Source organism: Neolamprologus multifasciatus, chromosome 19 (assembly GCF_963576455.1).
Source record: "Neolamprologus multifasciatus chromosome 19, fNeoMul1.2, whole genome shotgun sequence".
In the NCBI taxonomy this organism is placed as follows: Eukaryota; Metazoa; Chordata; class Actinopteri; order Cichliformes; family Cichlidae; genus Neolamprologus; species Neolamprologus multifasciatus.
The window spans coordinates 12,526,370-12,544,491 of record NC_140457.1 but is presented as its reverse complement, the minus strand read 5'-3'; the positions used below and the strand labels follow the sequence as shown (position 1 = coordinate 12,544,491).

Here is an 18,122-nt window from a genome sequence, read left to right as displayed (position 1 = left end):
CTCTAAATCACTGTGTGAACACTCCACCACCATGGTAGCCCAAACAAAAACCACTGATGGTTAAAGTGTACTGAGAACCAGATCTGCTGCCACTTGAACGAGTCAGAGTTCCTGAGAAGAAAGTTAATGATGAGGCTGTCCAGTTTTTTGAAGGTACCAACTGAGATCAGCACCAATATTTGAACTCCCTGTAGCACTGATGGTCACAGTCCCACCAAGACTGACAGACTTGGTTTTATCAGTCTGAGTCAGAAAATTATTGGCAAATGACTCTGAAATGAAGAATAAAATGACACGTTTGTTTTTTAGACACAAACATAAAAAGAACAAAGAAAATTTCATCAAATATAAAACAGTCTGTGTCTTAAATGTGAGAATCTCTCACCCTGACTCAGAAAGCCTAACAAAAGAACCACCAACATTGGAAACACCATCCTGACTCAGTTTTCAGTGGAAGTGCATGAGAGCGTGTGTGACAGCAGAACTTAAACTGTGAGGAGCAGTGATGCATGAAAGTGTGCAAAACTCGTTTTAGGAAGAAACCACCCACCTCTCCCAATGAAACCCAAAACACAGAGGTCAGCTGAGGAGAGGATCATTTAATCTTTTCATTTTATTTATATATCCTATTTTTGTGTACTGGTCATCATGATTGTGTTCTACTTTCTTTCCTACCTGAAATATTTTTTACCATATTATGTATTGTCATCTAGATATTAATTATGCTGTGTTAGAGTATCCTCTACACGCATATGCGAATCTAATGTGTTCATGTGTAGTCTTCATTTAAACTTATTAGGATTCTGCATCAGTGTTTCCAGTTCAGTTTTTAATAGGTTATTAATATGTTATTATATAGAAAATGGCTGCTTTGCATTTTGCATGCTTATTACACAGAAACAACCACAGGTAGTAAGTAGAGTGGTAATAGCTTAGAAATTATCACATTATAATTTTCTTTTTGGGGCTAGCAGCACAGTGGCACAATGGTTAGCACTGTTGCTGCAGAGCAAGAAGGTCCTGAATTCAGTTCCACCACCAGTGGAGTTTGCGTGTTCTTCCCGTGTTTGTGTGGGTTCACCCTGGGTACTCTGGCTTCCTCCCACTGTCCAAAGACATGCAGTTCTTGGGGATAGGTTAGTTGGTAACTCTAAATTGCCTGTGGAAGTGAATGTGAGTGTGAATGGTTGTCTATCTCTGTGTGTTAGCCCTGTGCTATAGTAAATGTGTCTTTTATATTATCTTTATAGTCGCTGCGTAGTTGGAAATCAGTCATATGGCTCTCTACTTACATTTTGTTCAGGTCAGCCGACAACAGCTACACACACATACACACAAGGAGGCTCCCCCTCCTTCAAAATTTCACTTTAATCTCTGGTTGACTCATGTTTGTCAGCATAGCACAAACTTTTTGCAATAACCACAAATTCTCTTTATGATATCTTAGGTTTTGTTTGTTGGGGGGGGGGGTGTTCTTAGATAATGACAAACACAATGGGTTAAATTTATTATTTACAATTAAAACTATCTACTACATGATTTCAGTTGATGTTTCAATATGTCAATAGCTTGAAAATGGTGAGGAATTGTATGAAAATGATGTGACATAACACAGTAGTAAAAAACTTGAAACTGACAGTTGGTTTTTGTTGTTTTCTTGTGTCATAATGAGAAAACTTGATATGAATACAAAGATAATAATTATATATTTCATTTGTTCATATGAAAGACTACTCTTGTTGTTACTACAGTCAGGAAATCTAACCAAGAAGTAGTTGTAATATTTTCATTAAAAATGTAATTATTTATTTATTTAAATCCTTGTGTTAAAATGCCCTTGAATGTGTTTATTGCTCAGGGAGGTTACTGTGAGGTCTGTGTCAGAGTTTCTTCCTCTTCAGCAGCTGCAGTCAGTTCCTGCTGTAACAGCTCAGTGTCTCTGCAGTCTGACTGAGGGAGGTTTTTGTACAACTACAAATCACTGTGTGAACACCCAAGCACTGTTTATGTTATGTTGATTCTGACAGTAGTAAACTGCTGCATCGTCAGCCTGAACTCCACTGATGGTCATAGAGAAGTCAGAGCTGCTTCCACTGCCACTAAATCGAGATGGTGTTCCTGACTGAAGTGTTTTCACAAATTTTATTATGAGCTTTGGAGTCTGTCCAGATTTTTGTTGATACCAGAAGATGGCGTCACCATCAGACCATCTGTAAACAGCTTGGCTGGTCCTACAGGTCAGAGTGACAGTGGATCCAGGAGTAAATGTCACTACTGGAGGTTGTGTCACAGTCACCTGAACCGCTGCATCCTGCAGACAAAAACAAATCATTCATTTATCAGCAGAAATCAATGAGAGAAAAAGCAGCACATCATGGTTGAAATGTTGCTGAGTGAATGAACCTGTAAAACAGCAGCAGGTCAGCGTCCAGATGAGGATGGTGATGAGAGTCATGGTGGTTGTGCTTTCTGCTGTGTTGACTGACAGATGTGAGTCCTGCAGTGTTGAAGTCACAGGACTATAAACCTTCTCAGTTCTCTGGAAGATCAGGTGATGATGCAAAGCCTCCTCTCTAGGGAATAATTTCTCTGCTCTCAACACACTGAAGGAAAATTTATATATCTTATTTTTGTTTATTGGACATTTTGAATGTGGTTCTACCTTCTTTCCTACCTGAAATATTTTTTTACCATTTTATGTATTGTCATCTAGATATTAATTATGCTGTGAAAGAGTATCCTCCTACATGCATATGTGAATCTAAACGTATTCATGTGTATTCTTCATTCAATTTTAATTATTAGGATTCTGCATATGTTTTTCCAGTATCATTCAATTAAGTTTTTTTAATAGGTTAATAATATGTTATTATATAGAAACAGCCAGCTTTTGCATTTTGCATGCATATTACATGCAACTACCACAGGTAATTGAGTAGTAATAGCTTTAGAAAACAAATCATTCATTTTATCAACAAAAATAAATGAGGAAAAAAGCAGCACATCATGCTTGAAATGTTGCTTGGCTTCATCAGTCTGAGTCAAAAAGTTATTGGCAAATGAGCCTGAAATGAAGAAAAAATAAAAACAAAACAACAAAAGAACCACCTTTTTTGACCTCTAATTTTACTGAGAAAGAATGAGTAACATATTTTAATATTTTATATTTTTTATAACACACTCTGCAGTTTCAGATGCATTTTGAGTTCCTGAAAATAACTGCATTATTATTGCATTAACATGATGATGTTGGCATTTTTGCTCAGACCTCACTTAGCTGTTTGATTCTAAACTCATCTGATAATAATTATTGAAGCTCAAAAAGACCAAATCCTCAGACTGTGAGGTAAAACGTGTTTTGTTTTAACATACTAACTACTAATCTAGTAGGTTGTATATGTTACTGCATGTTTACTTATAAAGTCAAGTCTCTGTCTATGGTATGAAACTAATCTAATCCAAAGGAAAAAATCTGTATTCTGGAGTTTATTTTACCTTGTGCTTTGGAACTATAGATTCTGTGAACAACCTTTGTTTCTGCAGAAGGAAACTGTTTGCTTAACTGAAGTGTGAAGCTGAAAAAAGGAGCGCAAATGTCAATTTCACTACCTCTTAATGAGTATCAGGGACTTTCTGTTTAACAGTGTTGTCTCTAATCTCCTCCGAGAGATCATCGCTGCAACACATCAGTCCCTAGTTTAATTTGATATTAGTATAACTAATGTGCTTGTTCTCACACATATGTTTCAACACAGCAGTAATTTAGATCTTCATAAGTTCTGAGTTGAGGTAATTACAGATTTCTGTGCTGGCTGTGCAGCTCAGAGAGACGGCCTTATAGACTTATAGACAGCTGTCCACCCAGCAAGACATTAAAAACTGTCATTTTACAGAAGGGAACTATAGAAAACTATTTTGCATCCAGGGTGTGCGACAGATATTCAAATTAATGCATGGGTCAGTGAGCACACACCTGCACCTATGAAGTCCAGGTGGAAATTGTACATTGCTGCTGTACAAATAGTGCCCTCTTATGTCAAAATAAGAGAATACACATAAAATTGACTCTGATACACAGATCCAAAAAGCAGACTGGACATCGATGAAAAAACACATTTTCTTTGTCTCTTTCTGGCCAATTGTAATTTTTTTTATTCATTTCTGTTAAGGTTTTTAAACATGTTTTGTCTGTCTGTGTCTCAGTTGCCATTTTGTGACTTTTGCATTCAATGTATTTCTTTATAGTGTGTTTTTATACTTTGGCTTGTGTGGTTATTAGTTTGCTTATTTGCATTTCCTTATATTGTTTTATGCCATTTTGCATTTTTTTTATATAATTGCGGGCTATTTGTGCTTATTTCATATTTTTTTGTCACCATGGTTCACACTGTTTATTGTCTTTGCACTGAGTTACTGTGAACACCCTTCTTTTGTGGTCAGTTCTTCTCCTATAGGTCAAAACACTCTAACACTGTTAAAATGACTGTTAGCATTTTTACCAATACTAATTTAACCATGATACACACTGACCAAGACACCAATCTCCTTATACTGTTTTACGTCATTTGTATTTTTTTTACACGATTTTCTGCTTTTTGTGGTTATTTTAAAATCTCAGATTCGGAGCATTTCTGTTATTATTTCTTTTTCTATTTAATACCATTTAATATATCTGCACATATTTTTGTGCACACCATCCTTTTGTAGCCATTTTACATATTTCAAACAACTTCTTTCCACATTTTGTATGTTACAGTAAAATCTGGCCTGGCTTTCACTCAGGAGAAGAGTGGACTCTACCGCAGCAGCAGTCTGAGTCTGAGCCAGGAGAGCTGGATGAATGGTCAGGGTCATCCATCATGATTACATGCAGTTAAGGTCTCTCCACAACGTGGACTAAGATAAATTGCACTCATCATTACAACCCTGTGACAGGAAACATAATCAAGATCAATTTCAAAATAAAAGTAAATATATGTTTTATATTAAATGTTTAACTGAAAAATACATGTATTGTAAATACATGTATAATGTACGGGTATCTTGTTTGTGTGATATGTGAAGTTATTTTTTTACATTTGCATTATATTGTAAATGTGGAACACTTTGTGACTTAGTCTATGTCTTAAATGTGAGAACTCTATTTTTAAAACTGTTAGAACATCTTATTATTATGTTACCTTATTGTGTGCAGTGCATTGGAAGTAATACAAAATGTAGAGAAGAAAATACAATGTGCTACAGATTTTTAAGACTGTATAGTGCCACTTCAATGAAGATCCTTTCAGTAACTGACCACCAATCTATCACACACGGAAGGTTTATAAACCCGTTATTTATGTTTCAGTAACATAACATGTTTTAGTTTTGTCTATTCTGTATTATTGTAGGGCCTTTTCCTTATAATATAAAGCTCTCTGAGGCAACTGTTGTGATTTAGCTGTGATTTAGTGGATTATGTAACAGTAAATAATATGTTTCTATTCTATTAGTTGATCAGTTCAAGAAGAAAACTACATTTACTGTTTTTTAGCAGACTTATATCGGCATGTTTAAGCTTTTAGTTTCTTCAGTTGTATTTATATTCTTGTGTTTGTGCTCTTTTTGTGTTCACTGGGCCAGTAACTTTCATCACAGCCTCTGCACCAGCTATCTGCACCTGCAGCCTTCAGTCTTGCTGAAGGAGGTTTTTGTACAGCTATATATCACTGTGTGAATGCTCCCACCATGGGCACCCAGACAATAATAATCTCCAGCATCTTCAGCCTGAACACCACTGATGGTTAAAGTGTACTGAGAATCAGATCTACTTCCACTGAATCGAGACGGAGTTCCTGAGAAACGACTTGATGTGTAGTATATAAGAAGTTTGGGAGGCTGTCCAGGTTTCTGAAGATACCAACTGAGATCAGCACCAATATTTGAACTCCCTGTGGCACTGATGGTCACGGTCCCACCAAGACTGACAGACTTGGCTTCATCAGTCTGAGTCAGAAAGTTATTGGCAAATGACTCTGAAATGAAGAAATAAAACAAAAACTTTAACAATATCTTTTTAACTTTCAATAGTAAACATCAGTGAGGCATTTTAAACTCTCAAACTCAATGTACACAGAAAGAGCAGATACATGTCACCAAACATAAAATTTGTTTTATATGTCAGAAATGTTTTCAAACTCTCACCCTGACTTAGAAAGCCTACACAAAAGAACCACAAACATTGGAACACCATCCTGAATCAGTTTTCAGTGGAAGTGCATGAGAGCATGTGTGACAGCAGAACTTAAACTGTGAGGAGCAGTGATGCATGAAAGTGTGCAAAACACACTGTAGGAGGAAACCACCCACCTCTCCCAATGAAACAGAAAACACAGAGGTCATGTGAGGAGAGGCTCATTCAACCTCTCCATTATATTTGTGTCATTAACAGGGCCCATATTAGTTGGTCACCAGATACTGGTTGGTTCATTTTGCTTATTCTAACAAACCAAATCTATATTTAAATGCAAATAAATGAATATCAATTAAAGGAAGGTATATTAAAACTGATGTAATATTATCTTTTTTCTATGTGCTGAAAGATGTTCGGTTCTACACAACTCATGACAGCATAAATCTATGAAACCCAACAGGTTTGAGCTGATTTCTTTACAGGTACCTGTGCTGACTGTACAGCTCGGAGAGATGGTATTGCCTTGTTTTATAGACTTGATAATTGTGTGTCAGAATCAGAGCTATAGGTTAGCTGTCAGTCCAGTAAAATATTTAAAATATATATTTTTAAAGATGTTTTTTTTTTTATCATCGCATAATAAAAACTTTTTTTCAAAAATGTTTTTTTTCTGGGATGATAATATGGGATATATAGAAAATATTGAAATTACAGCATGGGTCAGTGAACACACCTGCACCTGGAGAGTCTTCATGGGAAATTATACCCCTTTGTTTATATGAAAACAAATAGTGCCCTCTTGTGTCATAAAAAGAGAATACACATAAAATTAAATCCACCAAATTGATACAAAAAGCAAACTGGACATCGGAGCGACTCTGAAAGAGACACAAAATTACAGGAGTGACTGTAAAAAATATGCCCTGCCTCTTTCTAGTGATCTATATTAAAAAATAATAATAATTGCTATAATGATCTTTGTCGAGAGTTTGTGTTTCTTTGCAATTTTGCATTTACATACATTATTTTACAGTATTTTACATTGCTTAACATGACAATTTCCTTTTGGTGTTTTTTTTCCACACCTCATATTTGTTTGTAGTGTATTGTAGTCATTTTGTCCTGTTTCATACCTCTTTTTATTGCATTCTTTTATGGTCATTTTTCACCTCCGAGTAGCCAAAAAATGTCACTTTGTTTGAAGTGTGACACTCACTTAACAGTTTATCCATGCATCTCATTAATTGAGATCCAAATCTCTGAGGCCAAACTTTAACTACAATTTACATTATGTCTAAATTTTATTCAGTGCCAGAAATTATTCTTTTCAATCTCACAGATTTCTAACTGGAACAGGTGTTCTGGTTAAAAAACACATAATGATGTATATTATTGTGTCCTAAGGATTTGTGAAACTTGTTGAGTAAATACATCAACAAGTTTCAGTGTTTGCAGTGATTGTCTAAAGTTTCTGGAAATTGAAACAGTCTCATTTGTTACTCCAGCAACCTAAAACAAATTTCATAATACTATGTGTCTAAGGGTTATCATTATATTGTGATTTTTGAGTGCAGATTGCATAGTTCAGGAAACCAAAGATGAATTTAAAAAAAAAAGAATCTGAAAAAAAACCCAGAAATCCTCTTTTGCTGTGTTCATTTTATATAATATTTTATATTTTATATAATAAAACAATCATGTGCATAGTAAGAGCTGTTCAAAATACCGAACATTACACAAAGTACAAAATATACAAAAGAAACCTGCAACATCTCCAACTACCACCAGAGGGCTAAAACGCAGAACTTCAGAACATTTTTCTTCCAATTAAAAAAAATGAAAACATTTCATTCACAAAAAAAAAGACTACAAGCAAAAGACCTGAATATTCCTAGAATTAATCTATGCACAAGATTAATAAGGAGGATCAAGATTCACTCATCTTTCATCATTACTGGGTGTCAGGCTTTTCTATTCCTTACAACACTTTCACTTTTCCCTTGCTGTCTAACTTAACTCTGTATTCATCAGAGTTCTGCTCATCTGCTCCAGTCATTTTCTTGTCCCCCTTCTGCCAACCAGTCAGCCTCTGTCTGATGATCTTTAAATCTCACTGCTTTTCTGTCATTCTGCCTTTGAGACTCTCATTGTTACTTCCTGCCTCTTCCACATCCCTACCTCAATCTGGCCAGATAGAGATCCTCACCCTTATCTCCACTTGCTTCATCTCCACCACCAGCGTCTAGACTCCAGGGGTCCTGTTCTACTTCCTGTTCTACATAGCACTATGGGGGCGTAATTGCTAAATAGCTGTATTTCAATAAATCATGTTCAGTTCCTTCAAAATCATGTCTCCTTATTGAGGTGTATGTGATACTAAAGCACAGTGAGATAAATTTCACTAGTGATGTCTCAGTTTTACCTTAGTTAGCGATGAGTGTGACAACCATTATGCCAAGCAGAAGGACCCTAAGCAGTATAAACTGATATCTCAATATAAATACACAGAATCTGTAGTCAAAGGCAAGATAATCACTGAAATGCCATCTGCTGTGAAAAGTGCATATTTTCTCGATCATATCTCCTTGTACCTTGTACCAGCTAGAACACAATGTGGCACATTTCTTTCCTGCCATTAAAAGAATGTATAGTGTCACTGGACATATTTACTAATAGTTTATATACACAAATAGTGCGTATATGAATGTTCCATCTGCCAATCTGTGATTTATCAATATTTTCATACCTGAATTTGTTTGTACTTCAGTTCATTAGTGGTCTTGGTAGTGCCCATTTTGAGTCCCTATATCTTTCTGAAACATTCACTATGTTCATCTACTGGTTTTTGTATGATACATTGAATTCTATTAAATGTAATGTATTGTCATGCACTGTAGCTTCTGAATCCAAGATTATAAGCATTAGAATTATGACTGAACTTTTATTTATTATAGAAAAAATATTGACATTTGGATAATTCTATTAACTGGCAAAAGGATGAGGCACATGATCAATAGTGGGTCATGACAACTCCCACTAGGGCAGTGGTCCCCAATCTTTTTTGCGCCACGGACCAGTTTGCCCGACAATATTTTCACGGACCGGCCTTTAGGTGTCGCGGATAAATACAACAAAATAAACTAGTACCGGGTACCGAAAAAAAGAAAATTTATTCATAACACACGTGAAAAGACCAAGGAAAACCGAGTAAACGATAAAAACGATAACAAAATAGACGCTGAAAACCGATAAAACCCTTAAATTTCACACCTTGAGCCTTAACTCTCTCGCGGCCCAGTACCAAACAACTCACGGACCGGTACCAGTCCCAAGGCCCGGGGGTTGGGGACCGCTGCACTAAGGTGTAAATACCTGGGGCATTCCATTTGGTTTTAGAACTGAAGAAGCTTCTTTGATGAGAGGAAACTTATCTTCAACAAACTTACAGAAGTCCAGTGACTTTCTTTCCAAGCTCCCAAGACACTGAAATTGCACTGATTATTTTTTTATTTCAGGATCATTCTGTGAATTCAAACCTTTGTGAAGCACAGAGATTTCAAGATCCTAGCAACACCCTTGCTTTATAGTTATACAACCAATTCACAGTTTGTGGTATAATTATCTCTGACACGTATACTGTGATTTCCCTGGGCTGTATTTCAGGTCATGAAAGGTGACCAATTTTATTCACTTCATCAGTCATCTTTAACGGCTTGGGCTGATTAGTTTCTAATTTCAGGTAAAGTCTAAAAAAAACATATAGTTTGCAAGGTTTAATTTAGGCTACGTTAACACACTTTTAACTTTCTCTAATATAATCCCATTCATTCACCACAATGCATCCCCCAAATACGCCAAAAAACAACTTGTTTTCCACAACTGTTTATTTATTCACAAACTCAAAAGATGAGTGTTTCTGTAGATGTTTATATGGTCGATGAATGCGAGTTCCAGAGTAGATAACAGCCAGTTTGCAAAGTAAAAATAGCTAGGGAAGGACAAGGAGAGCTCCTTGTTTGATGACCAGTCAACTGGTCTTAGATCTCTAAATAATGACTTTCTCTGAGACAACTCTAAAACCCTGGGCAACCCTTTACAGCAAATTTAAAGTATAAACACAGCATGATTAGCAGTAAAACATGTGAAAATGTCTCTGTTTTTAATTCAGCGTCAGGCTTCTTCATATTGTAGAGTTAAACCTTTAGATCTGCTACACTCGATAACCAAGTTTCCAGAATCCAGGTGCTTTTCCACCTTTACATTTTACACCTAAATAGACTGCAGTATGTCAGCCTAAAAAGATACAATGGCAATTAACCAGGATCGTGCGACATCCAAGAAAATCTGCACACAAAATACACATACAAAATATCACTCATTCACAGTCAATGTGTAACATTCTCATGCTCAGATATGTTGCTGATCAATAATGAATAATTGCAGAGCACTTATCATAAGTCTTGAGTCATTACACCAAAGAATTTCCTTCAGCATTTCTACATGCCATGGACCCACCGTCAAAAGCCTGACTGAAGCACAAACCGATATGAGTAACACACATGGCCTCAGCTTTCAGTTTACGTACAGTAGGTCTGCACCAATTTTGCTACAGAAAGTTAAATGAAATATAAATAATAAATAATAAAGTGTTAATAAAAAGTCAGTTTTGTTACAGTTTTAGTAGCTCAAGGAGTGTCCTGATTGCACATGGGAGCAGTGTTGTTCTGTGCTCTAACAGTAGTATTAACAACGCACCAAAGGCAAATAAGTTACTCCATAAAGAGCAAAGACGTTGTTCCTTCGGTAATCAAAATGTCGGTAATATTTACAGACTTAAACTCAACTGTTCGCCATAACAACCTCCATGCCAGCCAGCTCTCGGCTCTATTTTCTGCATTACTCATGCTGAAATAACTGGGATGTGTCATACATTACTGTTATTGTTACTGTGTAAATGGAGGCAGGGGGGGAGCAGCAAATGATAATACGGAGATGTTGTGAAGAGTGTGTAGATGGCCAGAGGATGGAGGGGAAGGTTACCAACAGATATGCAAATAAGAAAGGAAAACACAAAGAAAGGAAAACACAGACAGAAAGCTGGGATGATGGTGAGTATTTACAGAAAGCGTGCAAAGAGGAGAAAAAAAATGAGGGAAAAAAGATGAGGGGAAGAAAGATGGAGATGCTTGAGGGGAGGGACACGATGGGTTCAGTATTCATCCTGGTCCAGGTGAGCTTGCTCATCGAGGTCTTCATCATCTGGAGGTGCAAAGCCTTCCTAAGATACAGAAAATATATATATATATATTATCATATCACCATATTAGAGCACTTTGCTCTCACACTGCAGGCTTACTTGTTGTTCATAGAGTATTTAAAGTAGAATGGAAGGTGAGCCTTCAGTTTTCAGGCCCCTCTTCTATGGAAGCAGCTTCTAGTTTGGTAACCAAACTTTTAAGATTAGGCTTAAAACTTTCCTTTCTATAATTAGGGCTGGATCAGGTCACCCTGAATCCTCCCTTAGTTATGCTGCAATAGGCGTAGGCTACTGGGGGATTCCCATGACCCTGTAGTGTGTTCTCCACACCTGTTACATTTTTGCACTGATCATCCCCTGCATTCATGTATATATCAATCTGCTTAGCACTTTTTATTTTTATTTAAGTGTTTGTCTTATCGTATGTCTCGCACAAAGTACCTAATTATCTAATATCTTAGTTATCTATTAGCACAGTTGATCTAAATTCAGACAAAAAATTCAAAATCCGAGTAGAAAAAAGTTATATTTCTTACTGTAAAACCCACAAACATGTTTAACGAATCATTTTCATAACTTGAAATGCAAATAGAAATTGTACATTTCTAAAAATTATGCACAAGTTTTGCAAACAGCAAAGTTATATGGTACTATTTACCTAACAATGCAGCCAAGGCCTCAGGCGTTTTTTTTTTAACCATTTAAATCTATTTACAGAACAATCAGGTGTGCTGCATCAAATAAGAAGGCACACAAATTATTTGTGCCAGTCCAAAAAATGTAGTTTGTGTTCAGTATAAGACAGAGGAGAACACCACAGGCCTAAACCCTGCAGGTCTGACAGCAGGAGGTGCATCAGTCCTGTTTTCCATGCGGGAACAGCGTTTACACTGGAATCTGCCTTTGACGGCTTTTTTTTGGAGAAAATATGAAATTCAGCAGTCTAACTGACACACAATACAAGACAATAACTACACAACACACTAACTACAGCCTCCAAACACACTAAACGTCACTAATGTCTCACATATGAAAACTCGCTCTCTCTCTGTCTTTCGCTCGCCCGCTTTCCATCGCGGGTGTCACTCCTAAAAACTTCCCCTTCTCCCTAAACAACCAAATGTCACATGTTGCCTTATCATTTTTTTTTGATTGGCTGACATGGTAAACTCTAACACCAATAGGGAAGGAGTGTTTTTTCTTTTTCTTTTTTCACTCGCAAGCAGAGAGTGTTTGCTAGCGCTGTCTGTAGAAAACGCCGTTTTTACCGTTCTTCCCGCTGTAAACACCACTGTTTTGTTCATAAAAACCATTGCGTGTATTTTTTATCATAACTCTGGTTTTACGTGGCCCATCGACACAATTCAAAAACTGGTATATAGTTTGAAGTCTGCACTTTGACGTGCTGCATCTTGTAGCTGTGTCGTCTTAAATTGGTCATGTGATTTTGACGCGCCGGCGCATCCGCGACCCCTGAGGGTTAAAAAAGCGCCTTGAGACAGCTGATGTTGTGATTTGGTGTTGTATAAATTGAATTGAATTGAACTGAATTGAAAGCAAGGAGGGCAGAAAACCTGATAATATTTTATCAGGTCTTCTTCTCTCCTTGCTTTTAACTGTCAACAGTGGAGAGAGTATGGCAATCTGTTATATATCTGTTATAATGGCTAGATACCTCTGTTGCGTAGAGAATGTCAATTATCCTGCTGAGAATGGGGTTGTTTTCACTCTCATGCTCCTGGCAGATCAGCTCAATATCCCGTAGTTTGCTGAAGTAGAAGTCTCTTTCCTTCTCAAGGCCATCTACAGTCAACTTCAACTCCATCAACTTAGAAAAAGAGAAAAAGGTGCTCAAGCTGGTAGTCAAAAACTAGTCTGGAGGATGAAATCAGAACAAAAGAGCCACACGGCCTTCTGTCCTTCCCGTTCAACTCTACCTGTTGATTTAGCTCCATGATTTCAGCATCACTGCCCCCATTTCTTGACAAAGTCGGATTCTTTCTCAAGGCTGGAGTGTTATGCTGGACCCGCTGCGGTGTTGGCATGTTTTTGGGAACTGTTGGGGATGTCCTCTGTGGTCCTGGAGTGGTTAGAGATGGTGGGAGTGGTTCAGCATTTCATTTAAGACAGATTTATTGCACTTATTTTGGCTTGTTAGCAGTTGTGGCGATGGATATAGCACATTATAGAGCGCTGATGCAATCATCAACATGTAAAAGGTTTCAAATTGTTTTACAACTGATAGAAACGACACATATTTAGAGTGCTGAGGTTAAATAGCCAAATTATCGATTTATTTATATAAATGATGTTTTAATTTGACTCAAGATCTTAAAAAGAAAAGACCTGTTGCCTACTAAACCTCTATAAGTGCTTAAGCAAAGGTGTTTCAGATAAACTCAAAGACAAAACATGCGAACACATTATCCACAGGCTGTATATAAAAGATGGAAGCGACTTCCAGGTCTTAAAAGTAACGCTAATCAAATAGTGCCAAACTTATTTTTATTTATTATTGTTTTCTTTTTACTGGCCAGGATGGGGTGACTTTCCTGGTTGCAAATAGATTTTGGGACTGTGCTCAAGTCAGTGAAAAAATGCCCTTAATTCTCACAATGTATTGGTCGCTTCGATACATTACAAATGATATTCATTTTATAAATTATGGGCCTAGTAATGGTAAAATAATTGCTATTCTTTAGGGTGCAACAGGCTAAGGAGCTGGCTGTTCAGTTTTTCTACTACGCACATTTTTAAGCCTGTTTTCCAAGTTGCTCAAACTGTTCATTATTAGCACCTGGCTAACCAAGATGGCTAACTAGTGCAAAAACCGGACGCTCATGTTCAAATAATGTAAATGCCAGACTTGAGGCTTCGAAACAGCAGCCCACAATGCAATAAGTGACATCCATCTTTTATATACAGTCTATGGTATTTTCAGTTTTAAAAATAAGTGCAACCATTCTTCCCATTTATAACACACTGCTTGCTAGTGACAAAGTCACAAAGCAGGCTTATGACATACTACAGCTTAAATTGGATTGTTTGCCATGATCTTCAAGCAAAAAGCTTTCACAGAGACAGGGCGAGGCTGTTCAGGCTGACACCACTCTCGTTAGTAGAAAGGGAAAAATTTGTTGTTATCAAACCAGCTTTAATAGAGACAAAGCTGCAACAGTGTTGCATCAGTCGCTCAATGCAGGACACTGGGGAAATAACTATATTTGCTGTTTCTGCAGGTGTTTTGGCATTATTGATCATGATCGATCAGAACAAATGTGAATTTTCTGCCAAACTAACGCTGCATCCCTAGGCACTGTGACGATTACTATAATATTACCAATGACTCACTTGTACCTAAAGTGTCATGGTTTTGCAAATGCTGGGCAGTGAGATGGATCAAAGAAGTCATTCTGTGAATCGTGCTGCTCACACCACTTGCTTGCAGGGAGCGCTTTTGAGCCATCCAAAGCTCAGCAAGACCGTGCAGCAAAGGCAAAATGTTTGGCTTTACCTTGGTTTCTCTTTGGTTTGTGGATAAAGTGATCACCTGGATTGGGGGGAGGGGCCACGTCCTGCCCCTGTCTGGCTAGTAAAGGGTCATACTCCTTGCCGTCATAGTTGGCGTCGAAGAACTTCTTGAACCACTGCACAAATTCAAAGTTGTCCTGGAATTTCCCTTTTACAAGCTTTTCTACAGGAATTATCTGGACAATGAAAACAGAAAATGGTTGAAAAGCTCCGCTTGATACACACATGTTTAACAGTATGAAAGGTAAAACAATTAATTATCTCAGGTATCATGAATTAAATAAATAATAAAACCATAATAAAGTGATTCTGACTTTGTCGACACTCATCCGTTTAAAAGCTGCCTGAAGAACTTTGAAGTTGTGTATAAATTCATGCTCCAGCTTGGCTTGAAATTTGACCTTCTTCAGAAGAATACACCCCGGAAACAACATGTCCATGAACTGGCAATACGCCGCTCCTTGAAAACGTAAAGACACAACAAATTGATCTCGTTATTTCGGTCAAGAGTTGCCCCAAAATTACCTCAGCAGCTTATTTCAGGGGGAAAAATAACCTCAGGCCTCACCTGAACAGAGCTGTTCAATCTTGGTGTAAGTGAGATGCAAAGAGTCGTTGACCCACGCCAGCATGTCATGTCGGCTGAGGTTGTCAATGGACACAGATGTTGCGTACACATTCACTGCCATCCCTGAGTCGAAAAGAGAGAAACAACCGCTCAACTACATTTTCCTGTTAGCAAGACTGGAAAACCTTAAATGGAAGTTGAAGGAAGAATATTGGTCAATGATTCATCTCTCTGATTGGTCAGTGCAAGGTATGAGTATAAAAATGTAGGGATTGTCTTTATAGTATAATCTAGGCAAAGTAACCATTCTACATGCTCCTTAACCAAGCTACCAACTACTGTACATAACATTTACCAAGCTTCTTATATTGGATTTGAAAGACTGAAACAGGACTTATTTAGGCCTTTAATAATGATTATTATTGTAATTAACTACTTGCTAAAAACAATATGCCTATTTCTCATGCAAACGCTGCAAAACATATAAGCCTACTATACATGATTATTATGCCATTATCTACTACACCACTATGGCTTTTTATCACTAACAATTAACAATCATTATTAATTAGTTTTTAAACTGTGGTTTTCTCCCATGTGTGCCTTTTCCCTCTGCTCTTTTGTCTTTCCCCTCACCCCCAACCAGCTACAACTGCTCCTCCCTAATCCTAGTCCTGCCAGAGGCTTCTTCCTTTTAAAAGGGAGTTTTTCTTTCCCACTGTCACCAAGCACTTGCTCATAGAGTGTCAACTGATTGTTGGCGTTTTCTCTCTAATATTATAAGGTCTTTAACTTACAATATCAAAGCTCCCGGGGGTTGCTGTGATTTGGCGCTATATAAACAATGTTTATCTCAGTTAAACATAAAGAGATAGCAACACATTCAAGAAGCTGCAATTAGGAAATGTTAAACTGACTTCTGACTCCATTAACTTGTGAATCTACATCACTGCACTACTTTCACTGAATCCATTTTTTTTACTGTACTGACCTGGATTTCTTCGTTGGGCCATGTTAATATTAAACCCCATAATCTATACAGGCAGATTCCAAAACTGCACTGCAGTTTCTTCAATTTTTAGGAATTATTTTTTCACCCCCTGTCTGACTGTAAATCTTGGGGCTGGGCCACAGTCTGTTGCAGCTGTAAAGCCCACTGAGAATGGGGATATCAAGCTTTTAGGGAGGAAATTTGACTTTCAGACATAAACAGAGTCCCTGAGAAGCATCTTTATTCTCAGTTCTAATCTAAAAATGTGTTTCGAGCATAATCCTCCCTGATTATACAGAAGAAGAAAAAAATCCGGAGTATTTGTCAGCAGCTTTACACATCTGGCATCTCCAGCCTTCTCTGTGCTCACTTTGCTTGCCTGTTAATGCGGTGTCATGTCCAAATGATCCTGTAACACCTCAGACCTTTCCTGCACCAATATGCATATTAACACGGGCAACGTGGCGACTTTAAAATTATGCTTTTTAAGGTCACACGCCGCTCTGTCTGCACCTGACAGCCAAAGACTAATGAAACCACGTCTGTCAGTTTTTAGTTTGATGCTGAATCGTGCTGTGATTTCTGATGATAACACTTCTATTGTGAATGCACCTTCAGCAACGCATTCTCCCACGGGCCATTGGCTATACTGAAATTGCATGGCTGTAGCGTCTAACCCCATGAGCAACTACTAGCCAGGGTGAGGAAAAAATCACAATGTTTCAGCTACATGAGCAGCAAAGGACCACGCAGTGGGCGTACATTTATTAAATAAGGGCACGAAGGGAAGTCTATCTATTCTCTAAAAATCTATCGGGCCTTGGAAAAAGCTCCCATAATGACTGCAGCAAAAAATAAATAAATAAAATCCTGAGCGCAAACCGCTGAAGTCAAGCAAGAGCAAATGGGCGGGGGTCTGACATTTCAACCCGAGCTGAGAACAATAAATGTGCTCGTTTGCTGGGTGCTTTTGGTTAAAAAAGCCGCAACGCTGGGTGCTGCTCTCATAGCGGCCCCCTCTACAGGCCTCCCCGAATACCTCAGGACTGTCAGCACACGGGAAATATCCTCGCTGCATGGGAATAAAGCACAGCTCCCCGTTAAACCCCTTTACGTGCAGAAAAGAGAGAGATTTAAGAGGCGGGGTGGGTCGGCAGGGCGTAAATGCGGCGATACTCACTGTATTCAGGAGCGTCTGTGTTGTTATCACGCTGGCAGTATTCCTTATGTCAATGCCCGTTGCTGTCGTCGTTGTCAGACCCTGCGCGGTGCAGTGCTTGGTAACGGGCCGCCCTGTCTGGGGCTGCAACAATTCAGCCTCTACTGCGCGTGCGCCCGACTCCATGCTGTTAAAGGTTCATTATAAATAGGACTTTGGCCTGTTCCAGCTAAGAGACACATGATGTGTCTGGTTGGATCTTAGGCCTGCGAGTGACTAAGGTTTTTGTGGGGTCAGGCTTCACATGTTGCTGTTTTATCTGCTGCTGGATAAGATATGTGAACGACGGACAAAGTGGAGGGATCGTTTTTTTTTTTTACAAAAGAACTGTTTTAGAATTGCTGGGTCCAGTATTTTAGTTGTGATCTGTATCTATTATATCTA

The 18,122-nt window shown here is 38.0% G+C and overlaps 1 protein-coding gene across 2 annotated transcripts; it reads right to left on the bottom strand.

The window, feature by feature from the left end:
• Positions 1-10,038: 10,038 nt before the first annotated feature.
• Positions 10,039-17,852, bottom strand: mapre3a (microtubule-associated protein, RP/EB family, member 3a). Of its 2 annotated transcripts, none has more exons than XM_085143632.1 (7): positions 17,700-17,852; positions 15,529-15,651; positions 15,275-15,420; positions 14,944-15,136; positions 13,367-13,509; positions 13,105-13,257; positions 10,039-11,450 (listed from the first exon to the last, which is right to left on the bottom strand). In XM_085143632.1, exons 2-7 carry the CDS (start codon positions 15,647-15,649, stop codon positions 11,382-11,384), a joined length of 825 nt encoding a protein of 274 aa, XP_084999758.1. In that variant the 5' UTR covers positions 15,650-15,651; positions 17,700-17,852; the 3' UTR covers positions 10,039-11,381. The 2 variants fall into 2 exon arrangements, with proteins under 2 accessions (XP_084999758.1, XP_084999759.1); XM_085143633.1 differs by having other exon boundaries at positions 14,980-15,136.
• Between the last annotated feature and the right edge of the window lie 270 nt (positions 17,853-18,122).